This window comes from Orbicella franksi, chromosome 14 (assembly GCF_964199315.1).
Source record: "Orbicella franksi chromosome 14, jaOrbFran1.1, whole genome shotgun sequence".
In the NCBI taxonomy this organism is placed as follows: domain Eukaryota; kingdom Metazoa; phylum Cnidaria; class Anthozoa; order Scleractinia; family Merulinidae; genus Orbicella; species Orbicella franksi.
This window is the reverse complement of record NC_138158.1, coordinates 16,588,387-16,615,180: the sequence shown is the minus strand read 5'-3', so window position 1 is coordinate 16,615,180 and position 26,794 is coordinate 16,588,387. Positions and strand designations below refer to the sequence as shown.

At 40.8% G+C, this 26,794-nt stretch overlaps 3 protein-coding genes and 2 pseudogenes across 4 annotated transcripts in view; 3 read left to right on the top strand and 2 right to left on the bottom strand.

Annotated features, from left to right (window-relative positions):
• LOC145468665 (muscle, skeletal receptor tyrosine protein kinase-like) overlaps positions 1 to 2,581 on the top strand; it is a 3,937-nt gene extending 1,356 nt beyond the window's left edge. Inside the window, exons 4-5 of the mRNA XM_081452377.1 lie at positions 582 to 863; positions 2,051 to 2,581. Of these exons, the coding sequence (XP_081308503.1) occupies positions 582 to 863; positions 2,051 to 2,355 (587 nt within the window). The 3' untranslated portion in view covers positions 2,356 to 2,581. The remainder of the gene's footprint in view (positions 1 to 581; positions 864 to 2,050) is intronic.
• The window catches only part of LOC145467315 (protein sidekick-1-like), a 330,055-nt gene that overhangs the window by 16,210 nt on the left and 287,051 nt on the right, over positions 1 to 26,794 (top strand). The window lies entirely within an intron of this gene.
• Positions 19,701 to 26,794, bottom strand: part of LOC145468664 (uncharacterized) — a 14,932-nt pseudogene continuing 7,838 nt past the window's right edge. Inside the window, exons 4-6 of the transcript XR_014042236.1 lie at positions 25,736 to 25,784; positions 22,956 to 23,860; positions 19,701 to 21,004 (exon numbers count right to left, since the gene is read on the bottom strand). The product of XR_014042236.1 is annotated as an uncharacterized LOC145468664 (transcript). The remainder of the gene's footprint in view (positions 21,005 to 22,955; positions 23,861 to 25,735; positions 25,785 to 26,794) is intronic.
• Positions 24,042 to 25,206, top strand: LOC145467390 (uncharacterized; annotated as a pseudogene).
• LOC145467454 (uncharacterized) lies at positions 25,705 to 26,514 on the bottom strand. Its single transcript, XM_081451009.1, has one exon. It carries the CDS (start codon positions 26,359 to 26,361, stop codon positions 25,807 to 25,809), a length of 555 nt encoding a protein of 184 aa, XP_081307135.1. The 5' UTR covers positions 26,362 to 26,514; the 3' UTR covers positions 25,705 to 25,806.

Sequence of the window (26,794 nt, the reverse complement as noted above, 5' to 3'; positions counted from 1 at the left end):
ATTGTCATATTTCACCAAGTATTGAAATACATCGGATAGTAAGATTCTACAAGGAACGATGAAAAAGCTATCGGGGGGACAGACAGCACTACATGGATGGTAGTGGATTATAGTTCAGCATTTCAGCTTGTATAAAAATAAATAAATAAAAAGTTCCATTCTGGCAAAATTTGAAATCTCTTAACGGATTACCTGCTTTCCTGTTCAGCTGATGTTTTTTTCTTTCCCTACTTCTGATGTATTTCTATTGCAAGATGATAAAGCAAGTTAATAGCCGGCTCCGGCCACACATGAACGTAATACAACTAAAACACAATATACTTTGTCTCTTTAAATATAACTCAGAATGAAAAAATGAGAGCACTGTTTTACTGTCAAGGAATATTCTTAAAAAGATATAAAATAGTAACCGTACTGAGCTTCGTGAATCTAAGCCAAGGTCCTAGATGTCTTAATTGTGTCATCGCATTTTTTTTTTCTCTTTTTTTTTTTTTTTTGTTTTTTTTGACTCTTTTGCCGACGTACTGCGCAGGCTATCAAATGACTAATGTCTTAACAAGTTTGTTTACTTCTGTTTGCAGAACAACCCACCATCACTGTACAACCACAAGCTCAACAAAAAACTGAGGGAGACACCGTTACTTTATCTTGTAAGGCTGATGGTAATCCAGTACCGACAATATCATGGACTGTAAATGGGTCCCCAATAGGTGTAAGAGACAATTCCAGGGTCAGTTTTTCAGAAAACAAACAGCAGTTGACAATAAGGAATGTGGAAAGAACAGACAGCGGAGTCTACAGATGTGTGGCGAGCAACAAATTTGGAAATGCTACATCCGATGCTGCCTCACTGGATATTCAATGTAATGAAATATCTGATGTTGATTTAGTTACCAACTGTGACGAAAGCTCTAATTCTCCTTACAGTACAAAGCATTTTATCGTGCATCTTACTCACCGCATTTGTTTGGTTGGCTGTGATCATATAGTTCAATCATATCGTTGGGATCGAATTACCTTGTCACATCACTATGGACAACTGGATCGCTACACTAAGAAGTGGCGTCATTTCAACATATAACATAGCGTGATGATAGCATTAGGCAGTGAGAAAGTAAAAGCTAATCATACACGTCTAATTTTTTGGCTCCAGTGGACAGCACAAACCAATGATGTTTAATTATTACTTGTATATTCTTACGTGTTTACCCACTAGCTGAAATCTAAGCTTCTTCTAAGTTTTTACATTCGGACTACAAAAAGAAATATCCGAGAGTCCTTTTAAATCGAACAATGGCTTCAAGCATTAGAACTAGTTAGCGACCACTCCTGAACTCGATATCGGTGGATCAAATAAGATATTGTTAAGCTGCCACCTTTCTTTTAAACAGAAAAAAAGAAAACAACAACAACAGGAAACATTAACAGCAACAATCTTCCATCATAAGCGGGCGAATATTAACGTTAAAACCCGATGTTTCGGCGTCATCGTGACACTATTCTCTAGGCAAAGTAAATAAATAATGCGAAGGTTTGATTTATATACAGTCTCTACGAATAAACATAATAACAAAGGATCACAAGTTGTTCAAGTGCATACCTTTGCGCGAATCGACTCCGTTTGCACGTTTAGGGATGGTTTAAGTTTACTTATGAAAACATCGATCTCCTTAACTAGGCAATCAAATTTGTTAGGACATTTAGTAAGCACGTGAAATTTTTTTTAACCATCTCTAGGTAGGTTTATTGTTCTTAAACCATCCCTAAACGTGCAAACGAACTCGATTCACGCAAAGGTATTCACTCGAAGAACTTGTGATTCTTTGTTATTATGCTAATTTGTAGACTGTATAGAAATCAAATCTTCGCATTATTTATTCACTTTTCCTTGAGAATGGTGTCACGATGACGCCGAAACGTCGGGTTCTAACATTAAAATTCGTCTGCTTATGTTTTAAGAAATAGTTATTGATTAATCTTCCATCACTATGTTTCCTTAACCTTTTGTTTTTAATTTTTACAATGTATCTTTCTTTTTTTGTTCTGTTAGTTGCACCTGAGATCTCCAAACATCCAAAGGATACTCGGGCAGCGGAAGGACAAGATGTTGTTTTCCATTGTTTGGTAGAAGGAAACCCAAAGCCGAGTGTTAGATGGACAAAAAATGAAGAAGAATTGAATTTAGCAGCAAATCCACGACTAAGCTCAGCTATAACAAACGACGTACATAATTTGACAATAACTGATGTTCATCTACCAGACGCTGGTCAATACAGATGTCTAGCTAATAACAGTGTCGGTCAAACTACTTCATCTGCCGCGACGCTTATAGTAGAAGAATATTGTAAGTATTAATGTCAATTCACCAATCAATCAGAAACCACGGCAATGGATTTTCATCTTTTTCGACTTCAGCAGGAAAGGGAATTTGTTAATTTTCCAGTGCAAGCAAGTTGGCTGAAACTACCAGCTTATGATTTCGGAGCGAAGGGTACAGTACCTTACAGAACTTTACGACTCGAGATGTGCCTTAACGAATTCTAATTCACAAGCCGGATTTCTGGTGCATAGAACCAAACCTTAAGCGAAAACACGGCAACCCAGATTTTTAACGCAAAAATTAGGACCCTGCCTTAATCTACCTAAGTTCACAACTCATATTACCAGTTTAAAATATGAATTGTGTGCTACAGAAACTCGTAACTTGGATGTTTCAGTGTAAGCTGAAATCTGAGTTGCTCCTCATTTGAATTCACGACATGCATGTCCACTGTTCAAGAAGTGCTTTGTGGAAATGCACAGGTCGAACTTTCAAAGTGTGAGTTATAAGAACTTACTAATCAGAGTTTTTACTTCAAAAATTCAGATTTGCAAGTATTTCACTAAAATTCACAACTCGTATTTTTACTCGTAAGTGTAAAAAACCGGTGTTGCATTATTCGAAACAAAGCACAACATAATTTTATTGCAAAATTATAGCTGTGTTGCATTGTATTTGTTACAAAGATGCATTACTTGGATTTTGGGATGAACTTCAAATCCTTGAGGTGCTTTATCGAAATTTACAAGTCCGATTTCCATGGCAGAAATCCGAATTGTGAATTCATTGCAGCAATGTGAGACCCATGCCAATTTTTACTTAAAACATTAGATTTGTGCCTTATTGAAATTTCCATCAGTAATTTTGATTTAAAATTGCTAGTTTAAGGTTTTGTGAGCTGTTTTTTCAACCAGGCCCAAGAGTCGGCTGGAATGCTTCTTTTTTGATAAGGTGGTAAGGAAAGGTATCTGCCGGGTAATTTTTTAATTGTTATCATTATACAAGACATATATTTGCATTGTAGATCTGAATTTATGATATACAATCTAAGTAACATGAAATTTGTAACCTATTGACCTAAATTATTTGATTACATAATTTCTGTATCTTAGGATGCTGATACATATTTTCTTTTGTTATCATTTTTTTTCTTTTCTTAATTTTATTTATTTATTTATTTTTTTTAGAGAGAGAGAGAGAGGGAAGCCAGATTATACCAGAAAAAAAGACATGGATGACCGGTTATAATCACCTGGATTATCTTTCATGGATTCTCAAGGGTAGGGATATCGTTTTGTCAACGTTTTACAGCTTTGTCAATATTCGTGCTACCAAAATCCTCCTAACGTAATAATAACTGATGAAATGTATACCTCCCAACCATATTTACAAGAAATATCAAAGGGAACTCTCCTGAACGACTAGTAACTGTGTTAGCGTGAAAAGCCGTCAATGGTGACTCAGTACAGTTTGTACCGATTCATGTACCTTTTACAGCACTATCAAATTGTGTCTTGATTTTTTTTTCCGCATTCTCCAAAAATTGAAACAAAACGGAACAAGAAGAGGGAGAATACGGAATTCGCATGACGTGTATTGCAATTACCAGTTTTTGCTTGAGAAAACTGGAACCAAAAAAAATGGATAGTAACCACGTGATCAACAACGTAATATCATCCTTTTGTAAAAACATCCTTTAAAACAAAGTTTTCATTCAGAGAGAAAGCGTAACTTTATCACAGAAAGTAATATTTTTAGTGTTAGTATAATATTTTTCATGTACTATATTGAACACAAGAGACCGTGTTTTACCAAATTTCCAAACACCAAGAAGAGAGTTGAAAATACGGCGTGCAGTGGAGTATTTTTGACGAATTAACCTTGAGGTGTTTGAAAATATGGCAAAACGCAAAACGCTGTCTTGAGTGTTTAAGATATCATCTCAATCGAAACTTAAACTCTGGGAAAACAGAAAGATCGATGCTCTGTTATGTAAAACCCTATATTAACTATAGAGCACATATCGAAACACTGTAACGATCATAATTTCCTTTGTTTAAACTTGATGAATTTTTAATAACTTTGTACGGAAGTAGCCGTCTGTCCACACTGCAGCAGTCATGCATAGACAAAGGATTTGTATTCAAACTTGAAGATTTGCCATATTCCTGAAAAAAAAAACCTTAAGTCAGCGATTAAAAAACCCGTGTGCATGAGGAAAATGACTCGTCTCAAGTCCTTTTGAGCTGTAAACTGCTTTCACCCTCAGTGCTTGCATTAACAGAGAATAATCATTCTGTAACTAGGCTGAACAGCTTCAGTTGAGTTGCCTACTGCACTCTGGCAAAAATCTGAAATAAATTCTAAGGCATATACAGCAGCGAGAACTCTGTCTAGAAACGGTTTTTCTTTTTCCTAACCAATGATTAAAAAGAAAAAAACGCATAAACTACCGCAATGGTATACTTAAAGGCAAGACCTAAACCTGACCTAAATTTTCAAACGAAATTGAAATACAAACGCCACGTTGAAGCGAAGCAATTTGCAAACCATGAAAACGCTGTCTCTTAATATTTTTCTTTCATATTTTTATGCCCCCTTCCATGGAGTGGTTTTCAATCATATGGACTACACGACTGATTTAAGCCAACAATCGAGCTCTCTTTGCTAGACCGCTTAAAATAAAGACAGCAACCTGTTGGGATAATAATTTGGCCATGTGTCGTGGCCGCTTTTATTGATAAATTACTAACTAATAATTAACTACATCATAACATAATCATTCATAAAGTATATAAAGTCGTCATACCAGGTGAGGGTCACGAAAATGGCAGCATAATAAAAGTACACATAAGTAAAGGCTATCGGGGGAGCAAGGGGCGGAGGCGGGTTGATTGCTTGATCGACTTCAAGATTTAGCGTTACAGGCTAAGAGGGCGAGTCACAGCTAGCATTGCTCTTTTACCCTCTTGTGCTCCAGGAAAACGAGGCTATGTACTTTTACTGAATAGGGTGTGACAATTACACAATCCTACTTTCTACTGTAATGAAATTGTCTGACTGTCTCGTGATTCTTGCACAACTCCAAAGTATTGCCTAAGGTATCAAATGACGGTAATACGAACGCAGCAATCTACCCGCCTTTACCCTTGAATGACCTACACATGTCATATCAACACCCGGTACAAATTAAATGTATAAACGGGGAGGTGACATAAAAACTTTTATTTGCACGCAAATAAATTCATTTATCTTACGTGCGGAATTGAAGGCGTTTTTTGAAAGCAAACGTATTTGACGCGCAGTCGCTATCTGATGAACATCTCTTTAGGACTTCGCTTCTAAATTAAATATTCTGTGTTTACCTCGATGTTTTTATTGTATCATGCTAAGCCGTTTTTGTGGGTTAGTAAATTCCTAAATTTCCTAAGCAATGATTACAAAACAAAAAAAACAAAAAAAAACGTATTAACTACCGCAATGGTATACTTACAGGCAAAATCTAAATCCGACCTAAATTTTCAAACGAAATTGAAATACAAACGCCACGTGGAAGCGAAACAATTTGCAAACCATGAAAACGCTGACACTTAATCTTTTTATTAAAAACAGCTCACGTTTTGGTCGATGGATTTCTTAATTCTTCGGTAAACGGCAGAAGAGTTTATTCATGTATTATTGTATTTGACTGTTACCCGCTGACTGGAGAGTGTCTTTGTGGTAAAATCGTCATAGAAAAAAGGAAATACGACGTCTTCTAATTTTTTTACCCCTCAGAAATAATCACATTCGTCGAAATTAAATAACACTTTTTCAGACTGTGGTGTTGAGCAAATTTAAGACGTTCCAGGTATTGAGGCATGTCTAACATCTACGCTTATTAAAGTCGTCCTTGACTTTACGCGTGCCCTAACATTATTATTGTGGAAATATGAAAAACATTTGCATAGAAATCTGTCAGACGGTTATCAATGAGCGGAAGATGATTGATAGAATCATGTGATCGACGGAATTAAGAGCCAAATGCACGCTTGAGGGAAGAAGGCTGCCCATCCAGTTCCTAGGATGGATTTCAAAACATTTTTTTCATTCTTCTTCCTTGTACCTCTCTCTCAGGCAGGTTAGTTGTTTTATTCAGTTTCACGACGAATGTACTACATCACTATAAGGCGTTTTGATATTGTCAAATTTACATCGATTATGTACTTGCGCGAACGAAAGTATTCCTGACGGATTATATATTGCCTCGTAACTTTTGCTGAAAGCTTTAGTGGTGTCGGTGACCTTCCGGGTCCGCCAGTATAGTGTATAATATAAAGGAACAGAAGTCCCCGAAGAGGACATGTGGTTACTCGACAGTATAAATAACCACAATGGTGCAAAAAGGAGTTACGGAGTTTTGGTTTCATTGCAGAGTATTGTTTTAAAATTTGAGTGGTCGATATATATGTTTTCTACATCAGTATACGCAACATTAGGGACGGGAAGGCAACGACGTGACTGGCAGTGGACGCGGGAACCTGTCGCTATCTCGTCGTATTGCCAAAGACAAAATGCTTAAGAAGTATATTTTCGACATTTTCGTATAGGACGGCGACGTCGATAACTTGAGCTTCATAAAAGCTTCACAAAACCAATGAAACTCTTTAGCTCCTTCGCAAGGAGCCTCGATTCTGTAGCCTGTTTCTATATTTAATTAGTTATCTCCTGGATATTTCTATGCAAGACATGCGTCGACTACGATATACACGTACACAGTGACAAACTGGCCTAAGCACAAAGTGAAATGAAATTCATGCTAATGAATGTGGTCGATTCACGAACCATATGCAAACTCAAAGTAAATCGGACAAAAATCCTCGAGAGAGTGTCGCTTAATAACGTTATGTGGAGAGCCACTGGGTCTCTTTAGCACGAATCAGCCACGCCCTGCAAATCTTAAGTCTTGCCTTGAGCTGCGGCCTTCCGCTGATTAGGATTATGGCTCCATCTTCAACTTTAATCTCTCCATCATCTAATACATTGTTTCATTTTTTTTTTTTTTAATTTTATATTCCAATGTCGCATATGGCTTCACTCAAACATTCCAATGGTACATGTGTGACATGTTGCGTGACATATCGTTACATCGTTACGTCATTTAGTTCCCGTATGTTAGATGGCGTCAGTTCCATGTGGACTTCACTTGAAATAAAGCCTGTGCTTGTGTTTTCTTGCCGGACTTCTGTTGTCCCGTCTTTCTTGAGTTAGCTGATTGATACATGGTGGCAGCGGTTGAGAATCTGCTCAGAACCGCTGCAAGTCATGCCTGCAACCGGAGTTGAAGCTGACGCCGTTTCTGCACCAACCTTGAGCGCTGCTCAACCGAATCGCCCGCCATTACCACATGTAAAACCTCCTGCTCCACTCAACCTTGCGGACTGTTCGCCGAAAAAGTGGAAATTATGGAAACAAACCTGGATTAACTACGCGGTTGTAGCGAAGATTACCAGCCAAGATGCTCAATATCAAAAAGCCCTTTTTCTCTGTACCATCGGTCAAGGTGCATTGGAGATCTTCAACGCCTTTCGGTACAACACCGGCGAAGACCCCGAAAAGGTCGACACCATAATAGCCAAGTTTGACGAGTACTTCACGGGTGAAGTCAACGAGACGTATGAACGCTTCAAGTTCAACCAAAGAAATCAAGAAGTCGGCGAAAGCTTCGATGCATACCTGATCGCACTACGAAACATGGCTGAAACATGTAACTTTTGCACTTGCCCTCGAATGACTGATTCTCTTCTTCGAGACCGTATTGTCCTCGGCATCAGAAATGGCGATGCCAGAAAAAGGCTCCTTCAAGAACGAAAGCTGGATTTAACGAGATGTATTGATATTTGCCGCACATCTGAAAGTGCCACAACTCAACTGCAGGCAATTGGTGCGAGTGAAAAAGTTGAGGAAGTCCACTGGGTAAACCAATCACGTAGAGCGAATGGCAAACGGAGTGACCCCCCTGAACCATCATCTGACAGGAAAACCACGCAGTCACGAAAGCTCAAGTGCAAATTCTGCTTGCAGACTCATGTTCTGAAAAAAGAATTGTGTCCTGCATGGGGTAAACGGTGCAATGCATGCGGGAAAATGAATCACTGGAAGGGCTCTGTGGTCTGTGAGACGAAAGGAAAGGTGCACCTAGTGAATCAGGCCTGTGACTCCTCTGACTCCGACTCGGATGTGGCCTCTGTAAAGACCCTTAATGCTTTTGTCAATGGTGTTGCATCTAGGAAGGATAAGCCAATCTATTGTGAAATGAACATTAACTCCAGCCCAGTCAAACTGCAAATATACTGTGGAGCTACTGTCAGCATCATTCCCAGAAATTGCATAGGCAACAGTGAAATTCAGCCATCCAACATTTCCCTCGAAATGTGGAACAAAGCACAAATGAAAGCACTTGGTACCTGTAAACTCCTCCTAGAGAACCCCAAAACCTCCAAGAAGTACATGGTGAAGTTTGTTGTTGTTGAAGCTGAACTAACCCCACTGCTGAGTCGCAAGGCAGCTGAGAAGATGAAGCTGATCACAGTCAACTATGATAAGTTTGAAAGTGTTAATGGAGTAGTTGAAGGCCAGCAAGACGTCTTAAAAGCTTTTCCTGATGTATTCAATGGCGACATTGGCACCTTATCTGGCTCTGTACGTCTGACCATCAAGCCCGATGCAGAGCCGGTACTTCGTCCACCGAAAAGGCTGCCTGTTGAGCTGCGAGACCAGGTTAAGCAGGAGCTTGACAGACTGGTCGGGGTAGGAGTTCTCGCTCCCGTAGATGAACCCACCGACTGGGTAAATCAGATGGCAATTGCAACCAAAAAGGATGGAAGTCTTCGGATCTGCATAGATCCACGATCCCTTAACCTCGCGTTAAAGCGGGAACACTACCAGCTTCCTGTACTGGATGACATCCTCCCTGACCTTGCAAAGGCGAAAGTTTTCAGCAAAGTTGATCTGAGTCATGGTTATTGGCACATTACCTTGGAAGAAGAGTCCAGTCTGCTTACCACTTTCTCTACCCCATTCGGGAGGTACAGGTGGAGACGTCTTCCCTTTGGACTCTCTGTTAGCTCTGAGATCTTCCAAAAACGACTCCATCAAGCCCTGGAAGGACTGGTGGGTGTTGCCTGTATAGCTGATGACATATTGATCTATGGTGTTGGAGACACCATTGAGGATGCCACGCAGGACCATGACAGAAACCTCACATCACTCCTCCAGCGCTGCGAAGAGAAATCCATCCGCCTCAACAAGGAGAAAGTGACCCTGAGAGTGAAACAACTGGATTTCATGGGGCACCAACTCACTACAGAGGGTCTGAAACCAGATCCAAGTAAGGTAGAAGCTATCCTAAAGCTGCAAACACCAAAGACCAAGGAGGACATTGAAAGACTTAACGGAACTGTTAATTATCTTGCAAAATTCCTTCCAAAGCTTTCCCAAGTAATGGAACCACTCAGAAGACTTACACAAAAGGGAGTCGAATGGTACTGGGGCGATGCTGAAGACAAAGCTTTCAATGAAGTGAAGCAACTAGTCACCCAAGCTCCAATCCTTGCCTACTACAGTCCTGACAAAGAGCTTGTTATACAGTGTGATGCCAGCAGCCTGGGAATTGGTGCCGCACTTATGCAAGAAGGTCGACCACTGGCATACGCTAGCAGAGCACTTACAGATCCTGAGACCCGTTATGCCACCATAGAAAAGGAGATGCTTGCTATTGTCTTTGCACTGGAGAAGTGGCACCACTTTGCCTTTGGTCGCCGGGTAGTTGTCAGATCGGACCACAAGCCACTTGAAGCCATCACCAAAAAACCGCTTGACAGGGCACCGAAACGTCTACAAGGCATGTTGCTCAGAAGTCTGGCCTATGACATAGAAGTGCAGTATTCTCCGGGTCACACACAGCACTTGGCAGACATGATGAGCCGATCATACCTACCAGCTGATGGCCAAGAAACCTGCAATGAATTTGAAGTTGTCAATGCCGTCCAATTCCTGCCCATTGGACAAGGGAAGTTACAGAAGTTTCGAGTGGAGACTGAACAAGACGACACCTTACAAGCCCTGAAGAGCACCATACTGAAAGGCTGGCCTGAGGACAAGTCCAACGTTCCTTCCCAACTGGTCCCCTACTACAGCATGAGAGATGAGCTTAGCATTTATGATGGGCTCGTTTTCAAAGGTGAGCGCCTTGTTGTACCCCAGGGACTTAGGGCCGAAGTAAAGAGAGACATACATGCATCCCATGCTGGTGTTGAAGGTTGTCTCAGGAGGGCACGGGAAAGTGTGTATTGGCCTGGCATGAACTCTGAACTCAGACACTGGATTTCAACCTGCGAGCCCTGTAGGCTGTTTGAAATCTCGCATGGCAAAGAGACCCTCATGTCCCATGAAGTGCCACAGAGGCCGTGGGAGAAAGTAGCTGTTGATCTATTCTCCCTGAACCAGACAGACTACCTGGTGACGGTGGATTACTATAGTGGCTATTGGGAACTGGACAAGCTGCACCGTGTAGATGCTGAGACTGTGGTGAAGAAACTCAAGGCTCATTTTGCCAGACATGGCAGTCCATGTCAGCTCGTAAGTGACAATGGCGCTCAATTTACAGCTGCAGAATTCAAGAGAATGACAAAGACCTGGGACATTGAGCATAGTGTTACATCCCCCTACAACAGCAAAGCCAATGGCAAGGTAGAGGCAGCTGTCAAATCTGCCAAACGACTGCTTCGCAAGACTGCCAAAGCTGGAGACGATTTCTACTTGGGGCTCCTTGCTGAACGCAACACCCCATCACAAGGCATTGGAAGCAGTCCAGTCCAGAGGCTCATGAACAGAAGAACAAGAACTCTACTGCCTACAACTAGCACCCTGTTGGAGCCAAGGACACTCAACTCGGCTCACGAGAGAGAGAAATTGAAGGAAGTCCAGCAAAGGCAAGCCCGGTATTACAACACCAACGCCCGAGATCTACCCCCTCTGAGCGAGGGTGACACTGTGCGAATGAAGCCGTTTGTACTGGGAAAAAAGGAGTGGAAGAAGGGAGTTGTCGTGGAAAGGCTCGATGAGAGGTCATATGAAGTGGAGACAGGAGATGGGACCTCTTACAGACGAAACAGAGTTCATCTGAAGAGAACCAATGAGCTGCCTCCTGAGGTTACTACTAATTTACCACCACAAGTCTCAAACACTCCTGACACAACCGGTGACTCAACTTGTCAAGGAGAGTCAAGCAGCACCCTGGATACCGGTACTTCCCTTGTTGAACTCAACCGAGAGATAGCTGAGTCGGACTGTGGTGTGATAACAAGGACCCGCTCAGGACGGATTGTAAAAAGACCATCCTATCTCGCAGATTACAATACTTGACTGTCATGCTTCTTGGCCTCAGTTACTGAACCTTGAGTACTGAACACTGAACCTAACTTTAGCATCGCATGTTTGATTAGTTTGTTGAACACTTGTTATGGTTCACTATTATTGAACATTGACATTTGAATACTAAAGAGACTTAATAGAACTTGCTGTGTGGATACAAGGCCAGGCCCATGATCATTGGACTTTGAAGGGGTTATAGACATTGAACACTTGCCAATGAACATTTATTATGCTAGATTTGCATGGCTCATTATTTTCTTATTTTATTTTATTTCATATTTCATTTTTACTTGTTTTTTCTATATTGAGGGAGATGTGACATGTTGCGTGACATATCGTTACATCGTTACGTCATTTAGTTCCCGTATGTTAGATGGCGTCAGTTCCATGTGGACTTCACTTGAAATAAAGCCTGTGCTTGTGTTTTCTTGCCGGACTTCTGTTGTCCCGTCTTTCTTGAGTTAGCTGATTGATACACATGCAAGAAAGCCTCTTCGATAAGTGAAAGTCTTAGTTTGAGATAATATCTTGCAAATGGAACAGTCAACCGGACGGTTCTGGGACCAAACGCTATGTTTAATATGTCTGACATTTGAAATCGCCTCTTCTAGATGATGTGAAACAGATATCACTCGTGGTTTTTCGTGTAACGATATCATCTACAATCTGCTACTCATGACAATACCAACAACTACTTGTACCTTAAACACTTCATTTCATCGAGGGAACTAATTATAACTACTCTGCTTAACCAGAGAATGTCTTTTGAAGAACAATAAAGTGTATTAACGTTTGTCTCACGATGTAGTCACTTGAGATGTAGATCGCGACGTTTCGACTGCTTACTGCTAGTCTTCTTTAGGCGATAAGGTCGACTGATTGCACGGTATCATTTATATCACAAAGGTCGGCTGTGATTGGTGCATTTCGATCCTCCTATTATTCCATTATTCCGGCGAGTAGTTGTTCCCTCAGTGGTCCGCTGTTGTACCGTTCTCCTGTTGTTGTGTTTCTTGATCGTGGGTATCCATGCTTCAGGAATTTCAATTCCACTATCCCTGTTGATGTTGTTAGGGTGAAGTCTTATGTGAATAGCTTCCTTGACCCTACGTGTGTACCAGTGAGGATCTCGATCAATAAACTTGACCTCATTCCAGATAGGATAGTGGCCGGTCTCGTGGGTGTGTTCAGAAACGGCGGAGGTCTGGGTACGGGCGAGTCGTATATCCCTGTCGTGTTCTTTGATCCTCTCCTGCATAGATCTCCCTGTTTCCCCGATGTAGACTTTGCCGCACTCACAGGGAATCCTGTAGACAACACCATCTTGTTTAGCCGGGTTAACGGTGTCCTTTGGTCGTACTAAATGTGACCGAAGTGTTGTGTCGGACTTAAAGACGGTGCGAATGCCTTGTTGTTCTAGGCAGCGGCGGAGAGACTCTGAAACCCCTTGGACATAAGGTAAAACGGCGGTGGATTTAAATTCCGCGACCGGCTCTCTTCTTGGGGTTGTTCGTGCCTTTGTGATCTTCTGTACAAAAGAGGAGGGATATCCGTTAGAAACAAGTACAGATGACAGATGTTTCTTCTCTCCAGCGATTACTGATGGTTTGGTGACGAGACGTTTAGCCCGGTCGTACAGACACTTCACAATACCGCGCTTTACTGACTGAGGGTGGTGTGAATCATACGCTAGGTACTGATCAGTATGTGTTGGTTTCCTGTAGACACTGGTGGTAAGGCGGCCATCAGGTTCTCTGTAAACTGACGTGTCGAGAAAGGCGATCTTGTTGTTGTTCTCGATCTCCATGGTGAAACGGATTGATGGTTGTTGACTGTTCAGGTGTTGCAGGAAGACGTCAACTCTATCCCGATCCAGGATGGTGAAAGTATCATCTACGTAGCGTTTCCAGATCTTAGGCTTGCAAGGTGCGGACTCTATTGCTTGTTCTTCAAATATCTCCATGTAGAGATTAGCAATAACCGCGGATACAGGGCTCCCCATGGCTGTGCCGTCTCGTTGTTCGTAAATCGATCCGTTGTACTGGAAGTACGTAGATCTTAATACGAAATTCAAGAGGTCGGCGATTTGAACTGGTGTAAGTGTCGTGCGGTCAGCCAGGCCTGCGTCGTTCTCCATTTTTTGTAGCGCGGCTTGTCCGGCGTCCTCGATCGGTACGTTGGTAAACAGTGACTCTACGTCGAAAGACACCATGATCTCGTGGTCCTGGATCTCTTCACTCGCGATGGTGGAGGCGAAGTCAGTTGAGTTCTTCGCTGTGAAGTTCGAGTTACCTGCAAGAGGAGATAATACGTTAGCCAAGAAAGCAGACAGGTCGTATGCAAAGGTGTTGACACACGACACAATTGGCCAGTTGCCAGAAGCCCGACAGATGTCAGAAGCCCGCTTGCAATAGCTCATGCCGATGGTTTTCTAGATGATGAAGAGGTTTTGTTTCTTTAGGATCACTACCTGCTTCTTAATCAACATTGCCATAGTGGGATTATGATCCATTCTGTTTGGATGTGAACACATTGTAGATTCCGGCACATTTCAAGTGCCCATAAGGAAAAGTTTGCAATGGAATGGAAGAACTTTGTTTACAAAAGTACATATTTCGAACAAATATTGAATTTCATCTTTGAAAATCCGTAAAGAAGTGAATTACCTTCTTTCTCCTCCCGTCGACATCCTGCGTAATCTGTTTAAAAGAACGTGAGTAATCAGAGCCAGAAACGCGTCAAAATCGGCGACCTTTGCTCTGCTTTCACTCAAATCTATTGGCTCAAGACTGTTTGACATAAAAATGAAGTTTAGAAATCAGTAGAGGGTCGAAATTCAGCAAAAAATACTTACGTAGTCCCCACTACATAAAACAACCTGACTTCTCCCAGTAGCGAGCGATGAGACGACGGACTACGAAAGCCACGTGCCAATGAGCATGCACACTAAACCTCAAACCAGGTCCGGGACGCGTGCTACCGTAGTCCGTAGTGACCTTATCTTATGCTGTGTTTAGACTTGAACGGTTTACCGAGGTACCAGAGTTTACTTACCTAGGTAAACATTTTCCGTGTGTAAACGCCAACTGATACTTTGGTAAATGCCGCAAAAGACAAAAGAAATTTAACCGAGGTAAAAGTTGTAATTACCCTGTGATCAGGCATGGTTACAGTTGGTAACCAAGGTCAAGATGACAGATATATCCGCTTGTGGCGGCGTAATATTTCACTTCCCGTGAGCAGATTGTGCGATTGTCGACGAAGCAAAGCGTTTCTTTTCCAGTTTTGACTAGGCTATCATGGCAGATAATGTGGAAAGATTGGATCGATCTTCTTACGGCGAACAATCCCTCACGTAAAAGAAAGCATTGTATTTTTCATTCTCAGTATTATTTACAACTTTCTCTAGACAAACTTCGATCTTTTGTTGTGTAATTATTGTCGATATATTTTGCCACCAGGGAGGATGCTGCTTATAAAACGTATCCACGTTTCTACGTATATAACCATGCATACTCTAGGTATGATCAAGCAGATGAATTTTCGCCGCAATATTATGGAATGAGGTCCTTGCCTATGAAAATGATGGCACCTCAATTTGCTCCTGTTCCGCTGCGGTGGGATCCTCGTCCAAGTTTGATTTCATGACGTTGATAATGCAGCGCGCGCGAATGTTGAAAGATCAACTTGAGTTATTTGAGCCGGTAAAAAAAACTGAACGAATGTACCAAGGTTGAGTAACTTGACCTTAGTAACTGTTTACCTTGGTTAAAGCTCAAATGTAAACACAGCATTAAAGTGCTCAATAATGAACTGAACAACCACCACGCTCGTTGCAATATAATTCTGCTTTCAATTTCTATATCAGAACCTGATAGTGCTCCACAAAATGTGCGTGGACAGACCAGCAGCTCAACCAGCATTTCCGTCATATGGGAAGAAGTTCTAGCTGATCAACAGAATGGTATTATCAGAGGTTACACCATCACTTACAAGTCACAAACAGAAAATGACGATGGAAATATTCGAGTAAATGCCTCTGTTCGTCAGACAGAAGTGACAAATCTACAGGAGTACGTCAACTACAATATCACAGTGCTTGCATCTACTTTGAAAGGAGATGGACCAGCCAGTGATCCAATTGTTGTTAGAACAGACCAGGATAGTAAGTAGATTTTAGTATTAGCTTTCCGTTTTTGCGCTATGGTGGTTTCTAACAGTTTAATTTTTCATTCCATTATTTCCAAATACTCAATAACTATAGTCAATAGAGGTAATATGTGAAGTATTAGAAGAAAACGATTTACGATATGAAAAGTTGTCATTTAAAGGTGTTTGGTTTTCGAATTTTGGAAAAGTATTTTTATTTTCTGTACCTGTTTTTGAGAACATACATTTAGGTCAGGATTGTCTAACTACCAAGAGTTAATATCGAGAAAAATATATTATCTCCAAAATTGAATTAGATATTACAACAACCTTCGTGTTATCTTGCTGGTTGGTTTGTTCTTGCAATGATTATTATATGTGTACAATATCTCCGGTACATAACGTAACTAATTTTGGGAAGGCTTATGGTAGTCACAAACAGAAAACCTGCTACTCGCGATTCACTAATAAGGTATGGACCATAGCAATCGTCGTAATATATCTCTTTTGTGACCTTCTGTATCAGAGCCTGACGGTGCTCCACAAAATGTACAAGGACAGGACCGCAGCTCAACGAGCATCTTAATCATGTGGGATGAAGTTCCAGCTGATCAACAGAATGGTATCATCACGGGTTACACCATTACTTACCATTCACAAACAGAGAATGATAGTGGAAATGTTTCAGCTGGTCGTGATGACGTTGAAAAGGAATTGAGAAATCTAAAGGAGTTTGTCAACTACAATATCACAGTGTTTGCATCTACTGTGAAAGGAGATGGACCAGCCAGTGATCCTGTGATTGTTGTGACAACAGACCAGGATAGTAAGTACATTTTTGTATCAAGCTTTCCGTTTGGACGTTATGGTAGTTTGTTACAGATGTATTCCATTTGATTAAAATACAGATCAGGATAGTAAGTAATTGTTATTTGCAACCTTTCCTTGTGGTGTTTTGGTAGTTTTTGCTTTTTGATTCTTGTTGATAAAACACTCGTCAGCTTTCACGTGTGGAAAACTTTCTAAAACACTTGTGAAATTTGAAGGCCGTTGGGGAAGTCTGGTATTAAAATTTCACAAAATATTTACCGGGTAAAAGATCATTTACAAGCGATTTCCTTTTCTCTTGTTTGTATTTGCAAACCAAATTATCACGATGAAAAGGGTGAGAACGATCGTTTACGCAGGCAGTGTTGCAATAGTCCTGGAAATATAATCAGTGTAGTACTACAGACCAGACTTGCATTAAATCGACACGGCTGTGTAACAGCATGCATGCTTCAAAAGTTTTTCACCCAAAAAGCGGACAGGTTAACATGAAGGTCCTGTTAATTTGGTATAAATTTCTAATAATGCAATGAAGCTATAGCGCGGTTTTCAGTCGAGAGTCGACAGTAATTAGACAATTACTTTGATTTTGGTTTCGGTTTGAGATTTGCTGAGTAGTCTACTTGCTAAGTAATTGGTTTGGCTTGGCTCAAACATTCCGATGGTACAAGCAAGAAAGCCTCTTCGATAAGTGAAAGTCTTAGTTTGAGATAATATTTTGCAAATGGAACAGTCAACCGGACGGCTCTGGGACCAAACGCTATGTTTAATATGTCTGACATTTGAAATCGCCTCTACCAGATGTTGTAAAACAGATATCACTCGTGGTTGTTCGTGTAACGATATCATCTACAATCTGCTGCTCATGGCAATACCAACAACTACTTGTACCTATAACACTTCATTTTATAGAGGGAACTAATTATAACTACTCTGCTTAGCCAGAGAATCTCTTTCGAAGATCTCAGAAGCCCGCTTGCAATAGCTCATGCCGATGGTTTATTTTCTAGATGATGAAGAGGTTTTGTTTCTTTACGATCACTACCTGCTTATTTATCCACGTTGCCATAGTGGGATTATGATCCATTCTGTTTAGATGTGAACACATTGCAGATTCCGGTTCGTTTCAAGTGCCCACAAGGAACAGTTTGCAGTGGAATGGAAGGACTTTGTTTACAAAAGTACATGTTTCGAACAAAGATTGAAATTCATCTTTGAAAAGCCGTTAAAAAAGTGAATTACCTCCCGTCGACATCCTGCGAAATCTGTTGGTAAACAAACCAATTTTAGGGAACGTGAGTAATCAGAGCCAGAAACGCGTCATAATCCGCGACCTCTGCTCTGCTTTCACTCAAATCTATTGGCTAAAGACTGTTTATACGGAGAAGAATTAAGAATGGCTGACTGTTAGGATCGAGAAACGCCGGTCAACGTCCCATTTGACAAATCGCTCATATTTTGCCCAAAGATACCCTTAAGTGACCTAATTCTAAAACTCATATTTAAAGGTTCCAGCGAATTTTTATCTTTCAGAAATTCGCGAAAATTTGAAAGCGCGGTCAAAGTGCGGTTTTTCGTGTAATAAAATGACCGAAATAAGGTGCGAGGACGAAGCGCTGATTAAGTCTTGAAATAAACTCGATTGACTTCAAACTTCACACAAATGTGGAACAACCACTCTTATTTATTCCTCGCTTTAAACTAATCTCAGATATGTTGATATAGTGGTTTTCCGAACCATTTTAAAAACAGCTATGAAGCGTGTGAAAAATAACGGTAAAATATAGGTCATGTTTAACAGCATAAAAATGCATCTGGTACCTCACTTTCCGATTATTTTACTTTACAGCCTTAAAATATCATTATTAAAGATATACCATGCCAAGTTTCATGCTCGAACTCGCAGTATTTCCCTTTGTGAAAAGCGAAAATCTCTGTCAATGTGTTGGGCGCAAATAACACAATAATCATGCACGAAAAAGAGACAAATCAATTTCAATGGCGAAAGTAAAAGGCTGTCATTAATTAGAATCCCGTCAATTCACTGCTATCAGTAGAAACATAATGTCCACTGCATAAAAACTGTTTTTAGACGTTTTCGAACCATTGCGCGTTAACTTTGTTTAATTTTGTGTCCGCCGTCATGTCTAGTTTGTCATCGCGTGTATTTCGTTAATGTCAACAACACGTGAATGGTTGTCATAACAAACGCAAGAGGTTTCCTGGAACCTTAATGTTTTCGATTCACCAAAACGCTTTAAGTTCGTTAAGACACAATAATGGGTCAACTTGGAATGCTGTTTAGCATCAAGGACGTTAAAGGACTGTAAATTAATCGAGTTGAAATATCTTGAAGCAAATCAAAATCGCGCCCTTATTCTAATTTGGTAAACAGCCGATCTCCGTTCAAGTTCAAGAAGTCGAGAGGTTAATCCGGCAATGTATTACCGGTACAACAACAAAATCAAACCGAGATCATCAAAAGTGTAAGTTTAAAAGTGTAAGTTTAAAAGTGTAGTGGCAAGTTCCAAATAAATTTCGCCTATATAAATTGGAAACAAGATGTGAAACGGTCTGACCCGAAACAAATAAACAAAATATTAATACGACTAATTTAACCCGAAAATGTTACAGAAAACATACCTAAAAGCCGTCGATTCCCCTCAATACCACTCCGCATTGCCTTAAAGAGCCCAAGCTTTCTGCTGTAAGAATCAGGGGCCTCATGAATCTGTATTTATTATATCGGCAACCATGCTGCGTGGCTGATATTCGAGACTCAGTAAAAGTTGTCACACAACCGTACGAGCAGCCCAGTCATGCTTTCGCTGCTCTTGCGCAAATTTCCAACATTTCGCAATTTACATAAACCGACTACAAGTTTAAAGTAGTGACAGTAGATTGAAATGCGCTTTTTAAAGCTGTCCTATGGAGGAACAATTATTTCTTGTTTCTGAATGGCTCTTAGTTGTAGCTACAGTCGGGGAGGGGGGGGGGGGGAGAGGGTATTCCCGGAAATTTCGGATATCTGTATGCCGTGGAAGATTAAGTGGTCTCCAGCTCTTAACGCCAACACTGAAACACTAGATGATTCTCCAAGTATCGCAGGGATCACTAAGCTAAATAATTTTGAGTGTAGCTCCGCTGAGTCAATTACCTGTTGGCGCGCATATTGCATTGACCGTGGACAGGTGGAAAAACCGTTAAACCGGAAAAGCCTATTGCACATTGTAATTTAGCGTTGTCCAACACGCAGTCGATCTGGTTGTAATGTTAATCGTATTTGAGAGAATCTCAAGTTTTCTTTCGACACATACTGGGGTGACATACTACTAGATGGGCGTGGCCGGGAGCCACGAGTCAAGTCAGTCAATTTGCCATGCTTAACCGAGAAGAGTGATTTTGAGCCACTTGTGGAAGGACTGCAGATTGTCTCTACGCTTTACCCTAATAGGCCTCTGTGTTATTCTAATGAACTGATGCTGAGCTCGCTCCAGGGGGCGGTGAGATGAGAGACCCTGGGAACAAGGTTGAGACGATTCGGCCGTTAGTTTTTCCTCTAAACTGTCTTCCTCCTCTACTCCCTCCCCTTCCCTACAAAAATTTAACGATCCTTCCCCCTCCCCTCCACCCCCCCGCAAGAGGTGTTTGCTAAATACCGAAGAAGCCAAACACCGACAGTTCCTAAGAATACTTCCGTCAAGTGCAGTTGTTAGTAAAATACTTCAGAAGCGCCTAGTATGGAGCTTTTCCACGCACGAGTGGGAGAGGTATATCTAGTCCCATGTCTTCACACCCGCACGGTAGCATAGACAGTTTCAGGTTCTTTAGGTCACCCTCCATCGCCAAGGCACAGGAGTCTTGCTGGTCGTGTACCAAAGGATGCTGGAGCTGGAGTATCTCTACAACTTCCTTTGCCTGACTAAAATTTCTCTCCTCTTCAGATGCCTGAACATGCATCTCATCAGGATCACTTTGGCGCATTGCGGCACTTAGGTGAGAGAAAAACTAGCACCTGAAAAAGAACGAATGTTATAAGGATCCCGGGCACTGCGCATTCCCGCGCCACCAGTTCAGCGTCAAGCTTTCGGCCTGTCGTTTGACCAATGCGGAATTTTGCCATAAGATACGATTGCTGCTTGTCTCTGACTGCCCTGAGAGCCCAAACCTTTTTTAAAGCAACAAGGGCTTCCTGGAGACCTATTGTGGCTTGGAGTTAAGCGCCAACTCCTGCTCCAAGCAGGGTTTGTAGCACATTTTGGCTAAGTCCATAAGGGAATAGCTCTCCAGAGACTGAGTACATTTCTCCAGCGACAAGTGCCTCTCTAAAGTAGACAGCCTATAAAAGACACGAATGCAGCGGCCTTGAAGACACTAACACACCCCTACCGTGCATGGTTACTATCCATGGAAACCTCAGCAGACGCTTACTCGGTCACACCCGTTGATAATGGCACTGATGTTAAAGTCGCAGTCACTCTTCTCGGTTAAGCATGGCAAATTGACTGACTTGACTCGTGGCTCCCAGCCACGCCCATCTAGTAGTATGTCACCCCGGTATGTGCCGAAAGAAAACTTGAGATTCTCTCAAATACGATTAACATTACAACCAGATCGACTGCGTGTTGGACAACGCTAAATTACAATGTGCAATAGACTTTTCCGATTTAACTGTCTTTCCACCTGTCCACGGTCAATGCAATATGCGCGCCAACAGGTAATTGACTCAGCGGAGCTACACTCAAAATTATTTAGCTTAGTGATCCCTGCGATACTTGGAGAATCATCTAGTGTTTCAGTGTTGGCGTTAAGAGCTGGAGACCACTTAATCTTCCACGGCATACAGATATCCGAAATTTCCGGGAATACCCTCTCCCCTCCCCCCCCCCCCCCCTCCCCGACTGTAGCTACAACTAAGAGCCATTCAGAAACAAGAAATAATTGTTCCTCCATAGGACAGCTTTAAAAAGCGCATTTCAATCTACTGTCACTACTTTAAACTTGTAGTCGGTTTGTGTAAATTGCGAAATGTTGGAAATTTGCGCAAGAGCAGTGAAAGCGTGACTGGGCTGCTCGTACGGTTGTGTGACAACTTTTACTGAGTCTCGAATATCAGCCACGCAGCATGGTTGCCGATATAATAAATACAGATTCATGAGGCCCCTGATTCTTACAGCAGAAAGCTTGGGCTCTTTAAGGCAATGCGGAGTGGTATTGAGGGGAATCGACGGCTTTTAGGTATGTTTTCTGTAACATTTTCGGGTTAAATTAGTCGTATTAATATTTTGTTTATTTGTTTCGGGTCAGACCGTTTCACATCTTGTTTCCAATTTATATAGGCGAAATTTATTTGGAACTTGCCACTACACTTTTAAACTTACACTTTTAAACTTACACTTTTGATGATCTCGGTTTGATTTTGTTGTTGTACCGGTAATACATTGCCGGATTAACCTCTCGACTTCTTGAACTTGAACGGAGATCGGCTGTTTACCAAATTAGAATAAGGGCGCGATTTTGATTTGCTTCAAGATATTTCAACTCGATTAATTTACAGTCCTTTAACGTCCTTGATGCTAAACAGCATTCCAAGTTGACCCATTATTGTGTCTTAACGAACTTAAAGCGTTTTGGTGAATCGAAAACATTAAGGTTCCAGGAAACCTCTTGCGTTTGTTATGACAACCATTCACGTGTTGTTGACGTTAACGAAATACACGCGATGACAAACTAGACATGACGGCGGACACAAAATTAAACAAAGTTAACGCGCAATGGTTCGAAAACGTCTAAAAACAGTTTTTATGCAGTGGACATTATGTTTCTACTGATAGCAGTGAATTGACGGGATTCTAATTAATGACAGCCTTTTACTTTCGCCATTGAAATTGATTTGTCTCTTTTTCGTGCATGATTATTGTGTTATTTGCGCCCAACACATTGACAGAGATTTTCGCTTTTCACAAAGGGAAATACTGCGAGTTCGAGCATGAAACTTGGCATGGTATATCTTTAATAATGATATTTTAAGGCTGTAAAGTAAAATAATCGGAAAGTGAGGTACCAGATGCATTTTTATGCTGTTAAACATGACCTATATTTTACCGTTATTTTTCACACGCTTCATAGCTGTTTTTAAAATGGTTCGGAAAACCACTATATCAACATATCTGAGATTAGTTTAAAGCGAGGAATAAATTAGAGTGGTTGTTCCACATTTGTGTGAAGTTTGAAGTCAATTGACTTTATTTTAAGGCTTAATCAGCGCTTCGTCCTCGCACCTTATTTCGGTCATTTTATTACACGAAAAACCGCACTTTGACCGCGCTTTCAAATTTTCGCGAATTTCTGAAAAATAAAAATTCGCTGGAACCTTTAAATATGAGTTTTAGAATTAGGTCACTTAAGGGTATCTTTGGGCAAAATATGAGCGACTTGTCAAATGGGACGTTGACCGGCGTTTCTCGATCCTAACAGTCAGCCATTCTTAAGTGACAAAAACATTTGACAATCATGAGAAAATTGCGACAGAAGATTTCTTAAAAGTATTCTAAGATTTAAAAAGCTAAAAAGCTGCATTGAAATCGACAACGTTTCGACGTTAAGGTAATGTCTTTATCAAGTCAAAAAATGTATAAAACTAAGATGCATAAATACTAAGACGAACAATAATTGATGAAAATAATTTACAAGTTAAACAAAGAGTTTCGCACTTATGGAGTCCGTTTGGACATTCAAACTAGGTTTGAATTTCTTGATGTAAAGCATTTAAACGCGAAGCAATCAAATTTGCCTTCGCACTTTCTCAGAATCTTCAAATGGCTCTCATTCAAAATATCGCTCCTACCATGCGCTTCATGAAAATGCTTGCCGATTGCCGAATTCTTGTGTTCAGCAACACGTTGACAAAGGTGTCGGGCTGTGTAGCCGACGTAATCTGTATCGCACAGATCAAGTACAAAATGATAAACAACACATTGCTGATTGACAATTGACGGCTTAGCTTCTTCAGGTTTGAAATCTTGCTCTAATTCCTTGCTTACAAACACTGGCTGCAAAGTGGGGCCAATCTCATTACTAAGATCACGCAACTGCCTTCGAACAGCAATAGCTGAAACTTGATCTTTGAATGGTAGACTAATTCTTACTATAGACCTTAAGCATAGACGACGAAGAAGAAGACGACGACGAACAGTACGGCGTGAAGACTGGGACGGAACGGCCCGTTCACGGTACGAAAACGGCGGGAAAATCGAAACTTAAGCTTCGCTCGACGAGAACGAGAACGTAAACAAAAAAACACAGCAAAGTAAATCAATTTTTCGTCGAGATGGTTTCTTTTCACGAGCTGCAAGAACTTTTTCTCTTTAGTTACGCTCAAGGCATTTTAGATGATGAAGAACGGTTGTTGTTGTATGAGGAATACTCGCCAAAAATCCTGATTTTTGCTATGAGAATTTTGGAAGGTTTTCTCTGGAAGATATTAACGATGCAGAGTGTTTGGCAGAATTTAGATTCAGGAAGCACGACCTTCCACTTCTTGCCGAAGTCCTTCAAATACCAGACAGCTTTACGTGTTACCAAAGAACCGTATCAAGTGCAATGGAAGCGCTTTGTATTCTTTTGAGAAGATTGTCTTACCCCTGCAAATTCAGTGATATCATTCCACGATTTGGTCGGCCGGTTCCTGTGTTAAGCATGGTTAGCAACCAAGTGCTTGACTACATATAGATACACACGGCCACAGAAGCACTCAGTGGAATCACCAAATTCTTTTTCAGCCCTTGCTGCAACTGTATAGTGACACTACTGCTGCCCAGGGTTCTGCCTTAAACAATTGTTTTGGATTTGTTGACGGGACGGTTCGTCCAATTTGCAGACCTGCAGAGCATCAGAGAGCAGTGTATAACGGCCACAAAAGAGTACATGCTTTGAAGTTTCAGTGTGTTGCCCTTCCCAATGGTCTGATAGGTCATCTATATGGCCCCGTAGGTAAGAAATGGTTCTAATAATTCTTTTTTTTTTTGTCATATATTTCTATGTCATTCATGAAAAAAGTTTTGAATATTTTTCTATTTTTTGGAAGGAAGGAGGCATGATGCAGGCATGCTGGCTGACTCAAGACTCCTTAATGACCTTAGGCTTTTGCAAATTCTCCTTTGGGGAATCCATACTGCATTTATGGTGATCCAGCATACCCTTTAAGGGTACACCTTCAAGCCCCTTTCAGGAATAGAGCCTTGACCCCTCAAATGATGGATTTCAACCAGTCAATGAGCAGTGTCAGAGAATCAGTAGAGTGGCTATTCAATGATGTCACTAAGTACTTCAAGTTTTTGGACTTTAAAAAAGAATTAAAAATTGGGCTCAGTAGTGTGGGTAAAATGTATGTGGTCAACGCCCTACTTAGAAATGCCCTCACATGTCTCTATGGAAATCAGACATCAAGTTTTTTTCAGCTGGAACCTCCTTCCATAGAATACTACTTTTCTTAATAACCTTTTTTAATAACTTTTTGTAGTAACTTTGTAACATGGCGCCTGGGCATTATGTATAATATGTAAAATCACAGCAAATGAGAATTCAAAATGAGGTTTAATTTTACCAACATGCTTTTTGTACACTGTTACACTAATGCCAGATTCACACTATCTACAAAAAATGCCAACACAACAGCATGGACGTAAGGCAAAAAACCGATCTTCTCTTCAAGTCATTATCTCACTAAGCAAGTGAAGTATGATTTTTGTATTGAAATAAAGGAACAAGTTTCCTGCACCACAAAATCATGTTGAAAAACAGCGTAAAATATTTGTTAACTAAACTTTCAACATAGTTCAACAAAGTTTAAGTAAATTAATGCTCAACATAGTTTAGGTTTCCAAAAGAAGAGGTTTCTAAGATTAATACTCCCCTTAAGTGCAACCTGTTCTAAAATAAGTTTTCAAAATCTTGAGGAGATTTGTGATAGTCACTTTGTGAATGTAGCTTTTTCCAATAAAGCCATTAATGACTGATTCTGTTGTTGTACCATCTTCATCATTTCTAATTGCTGCTTGTGCATTTGACTCTGCTGATCCATCAACATCTGCTGCTCATTTTTTTTTTAACTCCATTTCATCCTTCCTCAGTTTACTTTCTAACTCAAACTTCTCCTTGAGGTATTCAACAGCATCCGAACTTCTTCTCTTCCCTTTTTTACTGGGTTTTCCTTCTTCTGAATCTGCATTTCTTTTTTGGGTTTTGCCTAGACGTTCCATAGCTTGGCGCCTAACCTCTTCGGCACTTGCCTTCTCACTCTGGTGTTTTTTGGTGAGAGTGCTAGCTTGCTCATTCCTTTCCATGTCAGCTGCCTTTTCTTTGTCAAGAATCTCTTCAACTGCTGTATCTAGCTGGGTCTCCTCAAAGTGTATGCCTGATGCTCTTTCTTCTTCTCTTATTTTCTCCTTGTACTTCGTCTGCAAAAGGGTTAGTCTGTCTCTCACTGATCTCTTAGAGACTTTGAATATGGGACTTGCAAGACTGTTAAGATTAAGGGCTATCTGCCCCCATACTTCAACCCTTTCTTTACTGTTTTTGGGATGCTTGAAAGGCTCCTGGAGAAGAACTTCCCCACAGAGGGTTAAGTCGTGGTCTTCTGTCCATTTCATAGAGTTGTTTCTGGAGAGGAAAAATGTGAATGTCTTAAAATTCCTTTTACACTTCTGAGCAGGGATTAAGACTAACCCTGCTTTAATTGCATATCATCTGTTAATTGCATACACCATGACAGTTAAATCTAAATTAGTGCTAATCAGGCTTACTCTGCCCTGCATTGCATGCAGTTTAGCTTATATTCGTTGATACAAGCAATCCCCAAATTTAAAATTAGGAACGTTACAAGTGTGCGATCTACAGGACTGTTGTTTCAATCTCTTGGAATTCCTCAATCGAGCTTGCTACAATGACGTGGCTTTTTATTTCTGGGATTTATCCCTATATATTATAAACTACCCTATCTGTATCATTACTAGAAAAAGCTTATATATTCAGACGGATCGAGCAATGAATAAAGTTGAACTTGATAACTCAATAAGTCAAGAA